Genomic DNA, 14688 nt, shown 5'->3' with positions numbered 1-14688 from the left:
GAACTGAAGTGCTGGGATGCCATGTAACTCCCCCTTGACTATGCCTGGTTCATTGCACATAGCCTTCAGGAGAAAAAAAGAGAGAGAGAATGCGAGAGAAAGAACCAGAGACAGACTTCCAAGAATACTTTGAGTTATTTCCCAGGTGTCATCTTATAACCTAATTACTCAGTAAAGTAAAAATTAAAATGTTTGTTGGATATAAATATAGTCAGATATAGATACAATGGTCATCTGAGTTAAATTCACCCATTCCAGTCCTAAATTTTCGTTCGCTGATTCCTAAAATGTCGATGTTCACTCTTGCCATCTCCTGTTTGACCACTTCCAATTTGCCTTAATTCATGGACCTACCTAACATTCCAGGTTCCTATGCAATATTGCTCTTTACAGCATCGGACCTTGCTTCTGTCACCAGTCGCATCCACAGCTGGGTGGTGTTTTTGCTTTGGCTCCGTCTCTTCATCCTTTCTGGAGTTATTTCTCCACTGATCTCTAGTAGCAATATAGTAAATAAATTTAATAATATTTATAAAAGTAGCTGAATATATAAAAAGCATAAGTTATATTACACTGTTCCTTACTTATAATTGTAGGAAAAGATAATGTACAAAGTAGGTGGCAGCTTGTTTTTTTATACCCACACTATGTAAGAGAAAGTCATACTGATCTGGGTGCACTAACAGAGACACGAGTGACAGAACACAGATCATTCCCCAAAAGTTTTGTGGTTAAAGCAGCAATTTGCTATTTGTTGCCTATAACCTTCCACGTACACCCCTACACTACCAGTGTGAGGTGAAGAAAGTGAAAAATAACTGAATGACAGCACTGAATAGGACTCACTAGCTGCTTCTGCAATAATAACTAAATTTTAAAAAATCCCTTTTGCCATCAATAACTTATTCTCCACCGCTACGCCACCTCCATCTTAAAGGAAATCAGTCCTGAATATTCATTGGAAGGACTGATGCTGGAGCTCAGGCTCCAACACTTTTGCCACCTGAAGGGACGAGCCAACTCAATGGAAAAGACACTGATGCTGGGAAAGATTGAAGGCAGGAGGAGAAGGGGATGACAGAGGATGAGATGGTTGGATGGCATCACCAACTCTATGGACATGAGTTTGAGTAAACTCCGGGAGTTGGTGATGGACAGGGAGGCCTGGCATGCTATAGTCCATGGGGTCACAGAGTCAGACATGACTGAGCGACTGAACTGAACTGAACCCCACCTCCAACCTCTGCCCAGATTAACACTCCTCCCTAGGTTGCTAACCAGTCTTCACACCCCAGTGGAAATCCAGTATTTCTCAGTGATGCTCTCTTAGTGTATATATGGCTCCTTTTCATCTGGAGACCTATAAGCTCACTGGCTCCCCTCACCCTGCCAAATTGTAACACAGAAAATAGTAAGAACTCCTCCAGATTGGAAAGAGGAAGAATGAGACACATGCACTTGCTCTCACCCGTAACAGTTCCAAAATTGTTTTAAGACATATTTTGGGGGTTTTAATCTCAGAAACAAGGAATAATCTCTTAAGTTGTGTGTCTGCTAATAGAAGAGCTCTTCTACCAGCATCCTTCTTGTCCCTGGGTCCACGCTCAGAGACCCTCCTTGGCTACATCTGAAGTTGTACCAAGTCTCAAATAATCAATCACAGGCTCTTTTAGTCTAGGTTCGTGAGTTTATTAGGCAGTAGTAATTTCTCAGAAACTCAGTGGACTTCTCACCTGTTTGATTCCAGAGAATCCCATGTGCTAATAACCACATCCTTGGTCCTTTTAATAACATATTTCTGTACTATTTTGCTTCCTTTACCTCTCTCTGGATTTAAGGGAGCCTCTGTGGCAATGGTAAACAGTTGATCTAAAAATTTTTTCTGAGTAGCTTTAACAATTAAAAAGTTTCAACAGTGAGTTCTGATGCCTATGCATAGCCCTGAGTCTAAGTATTAATCTTGCCTTCATGTTCAAAGATTAAATTTTATCTCTTACTATTTGGGGCTTAAAAGCATTACTGCCTTTGCGAAGCTCTGAATTTCTGGAATCTCTTTATTCTCTTTAATTTCTCTTTGCAAACCGGCCAGTTCTTTCCTGAGCTCATCTCTTCTTCATAGTACATTGCCAGGTGCAGTCAGCAGCAGCCAACACACTGCTAATGTTTTGTTTTCAAACCTCATCTTCTAGAGCTACAAATCTATTAGGTTTATAATCTGCCTCCCAAGTCATCTTAGACAACAGTTTCACTCAGTGTCCTGCCACTCACAACATAAATTCCCATTTTTGTAGCTTTCAATATCAATTTCTACTGCTACTGTTAAGCCAGAATTCCCTGGTAACTCAGTGGTAAAGAATTCACCTGCAATGCAGGAGACTCATGCAGCTTGGGTTCGACCCCTGGATCGAGAAGATCCTCTGGAAGAGGGCATGGCAACCCACTCCAATGTTCTTGCCTGGAGAATTCCATGGACAGAGGAGCCTGGCAGGCTACAGTCCCTAGAGTCGCAAAGGGTCGGACACGACTAAAGTCAGACTGCACACGTACACAGCATTAGGCTGACTACTGTTTTAGGTTTTTGCTGGAACCCTACTTGAATCACTGATATCTCTCTCCAGCAGTTCAGGGTACATTATGCTGTCCATCACAGTCCTAGCATTGACTTTTTGCGCATGCTGCAGCCCAGTATTTGTCATTAGGGGCTTTGTCCTCGTGGTCACTTGGGCCCAGGTTGACAGAGGCTTCATCGTCTTCTGGCTGCCCCATTGTAACAGCCAGCCCAAAGCCTGGAGGCTTGAAACAGCAGGGATCTGGAGGGTGTGCTTGGATGGTGCTCTTGCAGGATGAGCCCGTGCAGCTGCATCTGGGCGGAGGGTTGGCAGGGGAGGGGCTCAGCCAGGAAGCCTGGGCAGCTCTCTCCCCACGCAGTCTTTCCTCCGCAGGAAGGCTCAGCCAGGGTGCCTCACATGGTTGGCAAGGGGGAAAATCCCCCAAAGCAAGCTTTTATTCACGCTTCTCGCCTCATGCTTGTGGACATCCCATTATCTGAAGAAAGTCACAAAGCCAAGCTTCACATCAGTATAGGAAGGGATTAAACAAAGGCATAGACCCTGGGATGTGCAATTCCCTGATGGAGAATAATCTACCATAACCACCACCTGGAACAGGAATCAAGAGACTTTTTCTTTGAGGTCTAAATAGTAAATATTTTAGGCTTTCAAAGCCATATAGTCTCTGTCAACAAGTTTTCAACTCTGTTGTTAGGCGGAGTCAATATGTAAATAAGTTCCAGTAAAACTATTTAAAAGAACAGGCATGTACATACTCTTATATTTAAAATGGATAACCAACAAGGGCCTACTGTATACACAGGTAATTCTGCTCAGTGTCGTGTGGCAGCCTGGGTGGGAGGGGAGTTTGAGGGAGATTGGATACCTGTATATGTATGGCCAAGCCCCTTTGCTGTCCATCTGAAACTGTCCCAACCTTGTTAATCGGCTGTGCCCCAATACAGAATAAAGTTTACCGAAAAACAGGCATCCGATTGGATATGGCCCACCACTGATGTGGAACATAAAGCTTTTGTTCAGTCTCTGCAGCTCGGGGAAAAGTCTGGCCCTTTCACCCTTTGGTTCGAAGCTAACACCGGTCAATACTGCCTTTAGCTCGTTGGCCAGAGCTGGCCTCATTGCCTGGTCTCATTGAAAGGGGCTAACGGGTATAAGCCTGCGCTGCACCTGGAAGGAGAGGGCGGCTGGGTGTGGGTGAACACTAGACGTCTCTACCACGAGAACCACCTAGAGCTGATGCCCATTCAGATCTTTACTGAGTACTGGTTGTAAATCTTGAAGAAAATGGACACAAAAGTGTTGCCCTCATGAACTTACAGAGACCATGATAATGCTCTAAGACAGAGAAATATATACTGCTGTCCTGGAACTTTTGGCTCTTATCTTATTATCTGTGTACTTGGCCTTTTCACCAACCAAGCTGGGAGCAACCCACGGGTGTGATTTTATCTTCTCAGTGCCTACTGCAGTGAGGAGCTCTTTGTGGGTTCACCTTAAATATCCGATCATTGATTTAATTAATGATTAAATGATCAAACCACCAGACCAAGACAAGGATTTGTTTTAATTTCTAGGGTGTAGGTGCCTAATTCTTCTGGCAGTGAAGTTCCTAATTCTCTGGCCCCTAAAACTCACTTTATACCAAATGCTTGATGTTGAGAGTTGTTTCTCTCCATGTGAAAGGAGGCAAGAGTAGGCTCCAAGAATTAAAGTCTGTATTCCTTCCGTTCTAGTGATGACTAAAAGCGACACCCAGCAGAATTTCTCTCCCAAGTCCAAGGTTTGGCCAGAAGAAATACCTTAAAGGTTTAGGTTAATCTGCTTGCTTTCAGTCTCCTGGGAAGTTAATGGAAACCCTCAGCTGCTTTATCTTTACTATCTTATGAAGTAAACGAATCCTCATTTCATAAGGCCTGCAGACTGTTTTGAGAATGAGCTTAACAATAAGTATTTTCCTCTTCTGGTCCCCTCCTTCCCTACTTTGAGCGGTGGTAGTTCTGGTTTTTAACAGTCTCTGCTAAAACCCTAAGGTATCCTCTGAAATTAGGATAGTCCTGAAGAGGAAGGAATGGAGATGGGAGCATTAAGACCTTTAAAAGGCTTGTGTCAAAAGAATAATCCCATGTCTGTAAACCTAGTAACAAAGCAGTTGACTTACTCTACATATCATATAAAATAATAGCTTTTATAAATGTGACTGGCTCTCAAAGAATATCTGTTTTGTTTTAGATTCGTGAGCTGAGCCATTTTTTAGGTTGGCTGCCTTCCACATTTTATCATTTTATCATAGTCAAGTTCAGTTCTTATCTTGGAACAGAAAAGGCAAATTCAGGATACAGTCTTTTGAAACAGATGTTTTTGCAAAATGATCCATTTGGGAAACATGTCCATAGAGAATACAAACTGACTCCACTCCTGCCCTCAAAAAGTTGACAATCTAGTGATTGAGTCTATGATAAAAACCGGTGACAGTAATACAAACAGTAAGATTAGTGATGAAACAGAAATATAGTTAATGTGCTTTTGGAATGTAGCTATAGGTATCAATCTGAAGAAAAGATCAGATAAAATAGAGAATATCTTCCTTGAGTAGGGTGTCCCTGATGAGGGTGAAAGAGGAGGGTGAAAAAGCTGGCTTGAAACTCAACATTAAAAACTAAGATCATAGCATCCAGTCCTACTGTGAAAAGTGAAAGTGTTAGTTGCTCAGTCATATCTGACTCTTTGGACTATAGCTTGCCAGGCTCCTCTGTCCATGGAATTCTCCAGGCAAGAATACTGAAGTGGGTAGCCATTCTCTTCTCCAGGGGATCTTCCCAACCCAGGGATCAAACCTGGGTCTCCCACATTGCAGGTGGTCCCATTACTTCATGCCAAATAAAAAGAAGAAATGTGGACGCAGTGACAGATTTTATTTTCTTGGTCTCCAAAATCACTGCAGACAATGAACAACTGCAGCCATGAAATTAAGACGCTTGCTCCTTGGAAGGAGCTGTGACAAACATAGACAGTGTATTAAAAAGTAGAGATAGCACTTTGCTGACAATAGTTTTTCCAGTATAGCTTTTCAAAGCTATAGTTTTTCTAGTAGTCATATATGGATGTGAGAGTTGGCCCATAAAGAAGGCTGAGAACCACAGAACTGATGCTTTCAAACTGTGGTGCTGGAGAAGACTCTCGAGAGTCCCTTGGACTGCAAGGAGATTGAACAAGTCCATCCTAAAGGAAATCAACCCTGAATATTCATTGGAAGGACTGATGCTGAAGCTGAAGCTCCAATCCTTTGGTCATCTGATGAATAAAGGTGACTCACTGGAAAAGACGCTAATGCTAAGAAAGATTGAAGGCAGGAGGAGAAGGGGGCTGCAGAGGAGGAGGTGGTGAGATAGAATCACCTATTCAATGGATATGAATCTGAGTAAACTCCAGGAGATAGTGGAGAACAGAGGAGCCTGGCTTGCTACAGTCCATGGCGTCACAAAGAGTTGGATTCCACTTAGTGACTGAGCAACAACACCCTGTATGTGCAAAGATACACAGGATTTGGGAAGGATTTACATAGAGGGACAGTGCTTTCTCTGCACAGATGGTGCTGAGGGGCAGACAAGGGCCTGAGCTAGAGCAGTAGCCGTGGAATGAGAAAAGGCTATTGCAGGAGTCAGGCAGAGCAGGAGATGAAAACAGGGAGGAGGCAGAGACCTCCAGATGCCCTGGATACCGAAGACGGCCAGGATTTCTGAAGGAGGAGCCATAGTATAAGAAAGAAACCCAGTGACCTTGAAGTCACATCCAAGGGTGAGAATCACAGACTGTTGTGGTTCCGTGTACATCCTTTCGGGTACCTCTTCATTTGGTCAAAATTAGAACACATTCATTCCATGCCAAGCAGACACTTAGCTTTGTTCCTTCATCCAGGAATTTTCAGTCTTTCTTCTTTTTACTTGCTGTTCTAATAATAAAAAGGGCCCAGGTGTGGACTGAATTGATAATACACATCATCAGCATCAACGTTCCCAAACACGAGGAGCTTCTTGCCCTTACCTTCAGGTAATGCTGGCTGTGAACACGATGTTCTTGGAGTTGTTTTTCAAATAGTTCTGTTTTCAAATATCTATCCATTTAAGCAACATTGGTATTTAATGCTGAAAGGACATCTGTTCTGCTAGCCTGGCACCTGACTTCTGAGATAGAACTGTTTTTTTAGGTCTAAGTCCACCTCCTCATGGAAGAAAAATCAGTTTTTACTCTAAGCAAAGAAAGTTACCTGACATTCTTGTTCCAACTTATGTAAGGGACCTTGAGGAGATTATAGCGTGTCTTGTTGGTGGGTTTTCAGGTATGTTTTTGTATCCCCAGCACAGAAGGGCATCATTATGGTAGTTAAGTCAAAACTCAAAAGCCTGAAAGGTTTTTGCACATTGCATTTCAATTCAGGGATTTTTTTCCCCACAGAGATTCATATGCACACATAAGGCTGGTCCATGGCTAGTCTCCAGCCCATGCAGAGTTATTTGCCAATTCCAGAGAAGGAGAGGATGAAGACACATGCCCTGTCATCCATCATTTTTTTCCTATGAACCTTACAGCTGGATATTGAAAAATCTGGATTTGATTTTTTTTCCAAGTCAGCAGAATAGCCTGTACACATGGATATAAAGAAATACAACCAGCAAGTGTTTGTGGTATTGAATCAGTACTGAAGACATTTGAAGCCTTTTCAGTAGTGTTTTGTATTGCTTTCCAACCTGATGTTGAATACTCTTTTCACAGGTTGTGTTCCTGACTGGCTTTGGCTGTGTGTACGTGGACACCGTCCATCAGTGTGGCACAGTCTTCATCACTGTGGCCCCAGAAGGAAAAGCTGGACCTCTTTTAACTAATAGCAACAGGTAGGCTTAACTAGTATCCAAGTAGCAGCAGGTAAGTGTCACATTATAAAGTTGTAAACCTACTGTTCACCATTTTTTGTTATCCATATATATGTGTGTGTGTGTGTGTGTATAAAGCTTTTGGTTAATCATTCTGTAACCCATAAGGATATGGTTATTAGCACTTAATTACACCCATAAGAAGAAACAATATATCATCTTCCATGGGTATGCCTTCTAGTTCTTCTCTGGTAAGTTTAACAAACTGATTTACAGACTGAAACATGCATCTTAACTTATCGTTAGGTTGAAATACAGATTAATGCCTCTTTATCTACATGACCACCCAATAATCAATAATTAGACTTAGCAATTAGAACTACAGCAAAATTAAAGTCGCCTCTTAGAGCCACATTTCCTCCGCTTCGACCTGAATGTTGCCATCAGGTTTTATAAATATGAACCAGAGTTAATATCCTTAATTTAAAAGAATTCATGTAATTCAGTGGGATTATTATTAATTATTAATAATCATTTATTAATTATTTAATAATAATGATCCCTCTTTCCAAAAATTAAATAAGGGTAAAAAACACAAATGGAAAATTCTGGGAAGTGGAAAGACAAGTAACCAAAGGAATGCAAAGTTTAAATAAGATATTACAAATTGAATTAACAATGATGTTCCATTATATACCTGGAGAAGGGAATGGCAGCTCATTCCAGTATTCTTGCCTGGAGAATTCCATGGACAGAGGAGCCTGGTGGGCTACAGTCCATGGGGTTGCAAAGAGTTGGACATGACTGAGTGACTAAAACACATACATCCATCATATACAGTCCTACTAAAAGTGTAAATTGTTAGTATTTTCTGGAAAGCACTTTAGTAATATGTATTAAGAGCTTTAAAATCCCCCTGGCTTGGAAATTCTACTTTTAAGAGTTTTAAGAGCTTAAGAGTTAAAGCAGTAATTAGAGAAATAGGCAAAGATATACAGAGAGATTTTATCACATTACTAATTATAATGGCAAAATATTCAGAGTACAGATCTGTCAGTAGGGAAATAGATGATACACAGATGTACAAAAAACGGCGTATCCACAGAATATACCATTATAGGATTTTAGTGGAATAGAAAAATACATGTGATGAATCTAAAATAAGGCAAACAGAATATAAAGTTGAATATACAAATATATCCTAGTTATGTACACACACACATAGGCACACTTAAGTACATATATGCACACACATTCTCATACATACAGAAAACATTCCTAGAAATAACACTGGAAAGAAGAGAATCAAAGTTGTTAATAGATGTGCAGTTATAAGTGATTATTTAATAATTTTCTATAAGAACATATTTTATAATCAGAAAGTTAGTTTGTTATTTAAATCTTAATTTAAAACATAAAATAGTGTCATCAACTTTTATACATTTGTTTAAACCCTTTTTTTAAAAAATTCCTTGCTTTTCATACATGGTTAAGAACTCATTAATTTGGACCTTGCCATATTATGATTAATTTAAATTTATAATATTTCAAATAGGTTGAGTAGACGGTTTCCTTTGCCCAGAACAGTTTGTAAAAAAAATTAATAGTGTAATAGAACTGAAGACTGAATTTTGAATTGCATAAGCCAGGATTTCAGGCCCACACAACAACTTCAGGAATGTTTTATATAGGACATTAGTAGGGCATTGTTTATGACAGTAGCAACAACCTAGGCATTCATTGGTAGAAATAAGAAAGATCTAAGTATTTACTTGTATTTCCTTAATTCATTTGTTCAGCAAGTATTTCTCAAGTGCTTGCTGGATGCCAGTGCTATTCTTACCTGTGACCTAACAGCCCCAAGTCCCTGCTCCCAAGGAGATCACATTCTCATAGGTGTGCAATGGGAGGACAGAATAAACTTAATAAAAAAGGAAATTTTATGGTTTAGTGGAAGGTTGGAGTTCTGCAGTGATAAAAACAGAGCCTGGTCAGGACCAGGAATTCCCTGGGCATAGGGACAGAGAGAGGACAGTTTTGAAAAACTGGTATAGGTAAGCCTCACCAAGAAGTTGACATTTAAGCAAAGACTTGAAAGCAGCCAGGGGGTTAATAATATGATTATCTGGGGAGAACTCTCCAGACAAAGGGTACAGCCAGTTCAGAAGTCGGCAGCGGTGCACCTGGCACATTGGAGGAGCCGGGAATAGGCCAGTGCGGGCCAAGTGCAGGGGGTGAACTAGAAGGAACTAGGGCCCGGGGTCAGGCAGGGATGGCTGGAAGGAGGGGACACGTTGTGCAGGGCTTCGTTTTCTTCTGGTGAAACGGGGAAGTCATTGGATCTGTTTGAATGGAGAAGTTACCTGATTTGATGTAAATTTTTAGAAGACCATGGCTCCTTTTCTTTTGTTTTAATTTTATTGAAGTATAGTTTATATATATATATATTTCACATATATTCTTTTTCACATTGTTTTCCATTATGGTTTGTCACAGAGTATTGAATATAGTTCCTTATGCTTTTGAAGTAAACTATAGAGAAGTAAAGGAGGAAGCAAGGAGACTGGTTAGGTGACTATTACAGTTATTCATACTAGAGGTGCTGATGGCTTAGGCTACACTATCAGGGAAAGTGGTAAGAAATGGTCAGATTCGCCATGCAGTTTAAGAAGAAACCAGTGGAATCCTCTGATGCATTGGATATGGGTTGAAAATCAAGAACTCTAAAAGTTTTGATCTGAGAAACTGGTAGGATGTAGTCATCATAAACTAAGATGAGAACAACTATTATGTGGGTTTGGAGGTGAGATCACGAGTATGACTACACACATGACCACCCTGATATGTCTGAGACTTGTAAATGACTCCTGTGTGGATGGGCAGTTAGAAATGCAAGATCCGAGCTCACAGGGAGTTCTAGGCTGAATGTGTGACTGTGGAAGTCATCAGCATATAGATGCCAAACCGTGGGCCCAGATGAAGACCTCCAAGGGGAGCGAGTGGAGATGGGGAGAGAAGAGGACCAAGGGCTGAAGCTTGGGCACCTTACCTTTAAGAGGAGGTCATCCCATAGGTGATGAGTGACGAGACATATAAGAAAGTTGAGAGCAGATGGGCAAAGAAAGTATTTCCAGAAGGAGGGAGTTATCCACTCAAACGCCACAGTGGGGTGTGTGAGTCACAGACTTCAAGCCCATTGTTCAATTTAGCAACAGGAAGTCCCTTGGGATCCCTGATGGGCGTTGCTCTGGTAGAGAAGGCAGGACAGAGCCTGTGTGGAGCAAGGCTAAGAGAAAATGGAAAGTGAGAAACAGGAGACAATGTGTACGTGCTTTGGGGTGTTTCTGTGAAGGGGACAGGGAAAAGGGTAGCTAGAGGAGGAGTTAGTTAATAAGAGGGATTTTTTTAAGATAAGAGAAATAATAGCATGTTTATAAGCTGCTGGTAAGGAAGAAGAAATGGTGTAGGAGGGAGTGGATTGCTGGAGCGATGACTTTGAAGAGGGTGAGAGCACGGTGGCTTAGCTCAGGACAGAGGGGTTCGTGGAGACGGAGCACAGGCTGCTCAGCTCTCAACACGACCGGGAGAGCAGAGCACGCGCCCAAGATGCTGATCGCTGGGCTGTGCCGGGGGTTCACAGGAGGTTTTCTCTTGCTTGCTCTTACTTTTCCCGCTATACGGCATCTTGATTATTTTATTACGACCTTTCGCCTCATGATGATCACAACAGAGACTTAGTGCACAAAGAGCTCAAAGGATTTGGGAATAAAAATCTGGTGTTGATAAGGGACACACGATAGAGCAACATGACAAGAACTTGTAATAGTCCCTTTGGGAACATCTCCCGGTGCTGTTGGAGTGTGCCCGGCTCTGTCCAGACACAATGTACTGAACGTTGAGTTCTTAATTTGTTTCTTATGAGAATCTGATGGGACATCAGGAGGTATCTAAGAAGGCTCCATCATTGAAAATCTACTAAGACATTAAGGAAGGAAGGGAGGGAGAAGAAAAGTGGAGGAGAGATGCTCATGTTCTCTTCCCTTTCTCCTCCAGAACTCTGGAGAAGATCATGACATTTAAAATGTTCGTCACTCAGTTGAGCCTGGCAGTGTTTGATGACCTCACCCACCACAGAGCGTCATCTGAGCTTCTGAGACTCACATTGGACCACGTTTTCCTCCAGATGGCCCCTGTGGCTGGTCACCTCCCTGGGGAAGAGATGGCCGCCGCCCCCTTTCACATCTACTCTGTGGAGGTCTACTGTGGAGACCTGCAGCTGGACAACCAGCTATACAACAAGTCCAATTTCCACTTCGCTGTCTTGGTTTGCCAGGGGGAGAAAACAGAATCTCCTCAGTGTTCCAAGATGCAGAGTCTTCTCGTATCCAGCGAAGATTTGGAAGAATTCAAGAAAAACTGCTTTATCAAACTCTGCCTCACCGTAACCGAGGGCAAGGACATCCTGTTTGATGTAAATGAGTTCAGTTTTGAATTGAAACCTGCCCGGTTATATGTGGAAGACACATTTGTCTACTACATCAAAACTCTGTTTGAGACCTACCTGCCCAGCAGCAGCCCAGGTGCTCAGCCCACGGCCCTCGCAGGCGGCAGACAGGTGCTGCCCGTGCAGGTGAGGCAGCACGCCAGGGCCTTGGTGCACCCTGTGAAGCTGCGGAAGCTGGTGATACAGCCCGTGAACCTCCTCGTCAGCATCCACGCGTCCCTCAAGCTGTACATCGCCTCCGACCACACTCCGCTCTCCTTCTCAGTGTTCGAAAGAGGCCCCATCTTCACCACGGCCAGGCAGCTCGTCCACGCCCTGGCCATGCACTACGCCGCGGGGGCCCTCTTCAGAGCAGGTGAGGACACAGCAGAGGGAGCCTGAGCGAGAAGGAAAGGCTTCAGGGGGGTCCTGACTCCAAGATGCAGGGAAACAGCGTGGGAGGGTGAGGAGCAGTTAGACAGCAGTGGATTGGGATCCAGAGCCTGCCGCTGCTGGCTGTGAGGCGAGGGGTAAGTTATTGAACCTCCCATGTCTCAGTTTCCTCACCCATAAAATGGGTTTTAAGATTTCTGACAAGGAAAGAATGAACGTATGTGAAGTACCCTGAGTTTAGGGTGGCGCTTAATGAACCCTTAAGCAGTAGCAGCCGTTAAATTTGCTGTTATGTAACAGAATTTTGATTCCCGTTTAGCAAGCGCCTTTTCGGCTCCTTGCAGGCACAAGGCTCTGTATCAGGGAGCTAGTGCAGCCAGGAAAACCAACCCAGGCCCTCTCAGCCCCGGGGCCTAAAAGAAATGTAGTTCTGGGCTGTTAACTTTCTTCATTACAGCCCATGAATAGCTCTAGGTGAGAAATTCAGAGGATTTGTATGCTCGTCAGATGCATAAAGAGCCTTCTACCTACCCAGTGCAGCCTTGCCTGTCTAGACAGATGGCAAAGAGAAGGCTGTAGGTGTCTCAGCCTCTCCACAGACCCAAGCGGGAAGAGTCCGCGGGTGGTGTTTGGCTATGTGTACAGTGTGGTGTGGGGAGTACTGTGAGCTGAAGGTTGTTTTGGAGACCAGGTTGTCTCCGGATTCCCTATGGTAGTTGGCATCAGAGCTCGCCTTCCTGATCTAAATTCACTCTCAAATGGTTTCAGTCTGATAATCAGGCTCCTCACGTTGCTAGGAAATCGAGGCAACCAACACCAATCAACTGGAGTTGGTCTCGCAGCCCCTTCTGGTAAAGCGCAGGGAGGTCTTACTTTCTAAAACGAACACAGGACAGAATGTGCTGACATTGTCCTTGGTGAGTGCATTCCCGGATAAGACAACATTGTATCAGTGACTGACCCATGTTGTTGCCATTACTGGTAAGATTACATTTTCTCCATAAGGAAACCCATAGCATTAGAGTGCTACCCAGAATTCTCAATGGCCAGATCAGGGGAGGTCCCTGCCCTGAAACTGTTGTTCTCATAGCCTGTACAACAAGGAAGAAAGATTTACTTTTTGCTAAGAAATTATTTTAAAACAAGCAGCTACCATTTCAAATTTAATAGTCAGGTATATGAAAAACTTTACTCTTTCAGGCAGTTTTTGCTTTTCCCATGAGAAGCAGGCAGGTAGCTTACTAAGCTCTGGTCTGGAGCCTGAGAAGGAATAAGCTTCCCTTCCACCTGGTCATCACCTTGGGCAAAGGCATGGGAGCACCCATCGGAGTAGTGAGCTAGCAGGGAAACTCCAACTGTGACCACCACCAAGGAGCATGTCCCACAGCCTCTGTGCTAAAAGTGACCTCTTTGTTTTATTTTTTTGTGAGCTTTCACAGGAACATTCTGTTTGCATTTTTTTGGTAATCTACCTAAAAGTTCTCCAAGTTGTTGTCCCCATCTCATTATATGCTGAAACAAGAAATTCTACACTAGAGAGCCAAGTTTTTAGGCCGGTTGGGAGTTCTGTCACTAAAGGCCTTACAGACAATCTGAAGATTATCTGGAGGAAAGCAGTGATTTTGAAAGAGTTGGAAATGGGAAGAGGGTAGGAGGTTACCCCCGGGTAGAAGCATCTCAGAGAGAATGTGCTGGCCTTCTTGGGAAAGGAAGGGCTGGCCTGGAAGTAGGCAAGTTGCCTTCACTTAGGTCAGGATTCACCCACTGGACTTGATTAAATGGCTGACCTCATTTCTAGGGAAGTACTTATAGAGGTTTTAATAATAAAGTGATTAGAAATGAGTGACCACTGACCCTATTTGAAGGAGAGACTATGTGGGCTCTCTAATTTCCCAGGCTCCCTCTCTATTTCCAAGGCTTGGCTCCATGGGCAGCCAGGCAGGTACCTTTTTCAGCAAAATCTCCAAACCCAGTAAACAAAGCGCTATGTTTGCTTTTGGAGAGAAATAATTAAAGGCAGAATGCCCTCGGGTGCTTTGGTCCTCTTCTGGCCATCTCAGGGGCTTTGAGAAGTAGCTCTGGTCCGTACCTAGCCTCCCCATCTGCAGTGGCCTGACCCAGGACTGTCCGCCTCACCTTCCTGTGGCCTGGCTGTGGGCTGGAAGGTGGGGCTGGATGCCTGCCGTGTGCCCTGTGCCCCGCTGTGCCGGCCTGACCAGGCCCATCAGACAGTGCATGCTCCCTGCTTGGTGGGAGCTGCTCTCCCTTCTTCATCTCTATATGGAAGCTTTGGAGAGAAGGGCAGTTGTCTCACGTCCAATCTCTTGCTTCCAAGTGAACCGTCCAGCTCTTCCAGGCTAAAGGAAATCTGTTG

The 14688-nt window shown here is 43.4% G+C and overlaps 1 protein-coding gene across 8 annotated transcripts in view; it reads left to right on the top strand.

The window, feature by feature from the left end:
- Window positions 1-14688, top strand: part of VPS13B (vacuolar protein sorting 13 homolog B) — a 780541-nt gene that overhangs the window by 746959 nt on the left and 18894 nt on the right. For all 8 annotated transcript variants that reach the window (XM_070477337.1, XM_070477338.1, XM_020914637.2 and 5 more), the window contains 2 exons: window positions 7341-7459; window positions 11492-12297. In XM_070477337.1, coding sequence (XP_070333438.1) covers window positions 7341-7459; window positions 11492-12297 — 925 coding nt within the window. The remainder of the gene's footprint in view (window positions 1-7340; window positions 7460-11491; window positions 12298-14688) is intronic.

The sequence above is a fragment of the Odocoileus virginianus genome, chromosome 15, assembly GCF_023699985.2.
Source record: "Odocoileus virginianus isolate 20LAN1187 ecotype Illinois chromosome 15, Ovbor_1.2, whole genome shotgun sequence".
NCBI classification, from domain to species: domain Eukaryota; kingdom Metazoa; phylum Chordata; class Mammalia; order Artiodactyla; family Cervidae; genus Odocoileus; species Odocoileus virginianus.
This window is presented reverse-complemented; position numbering and strand designations above follow the sequence as displayed.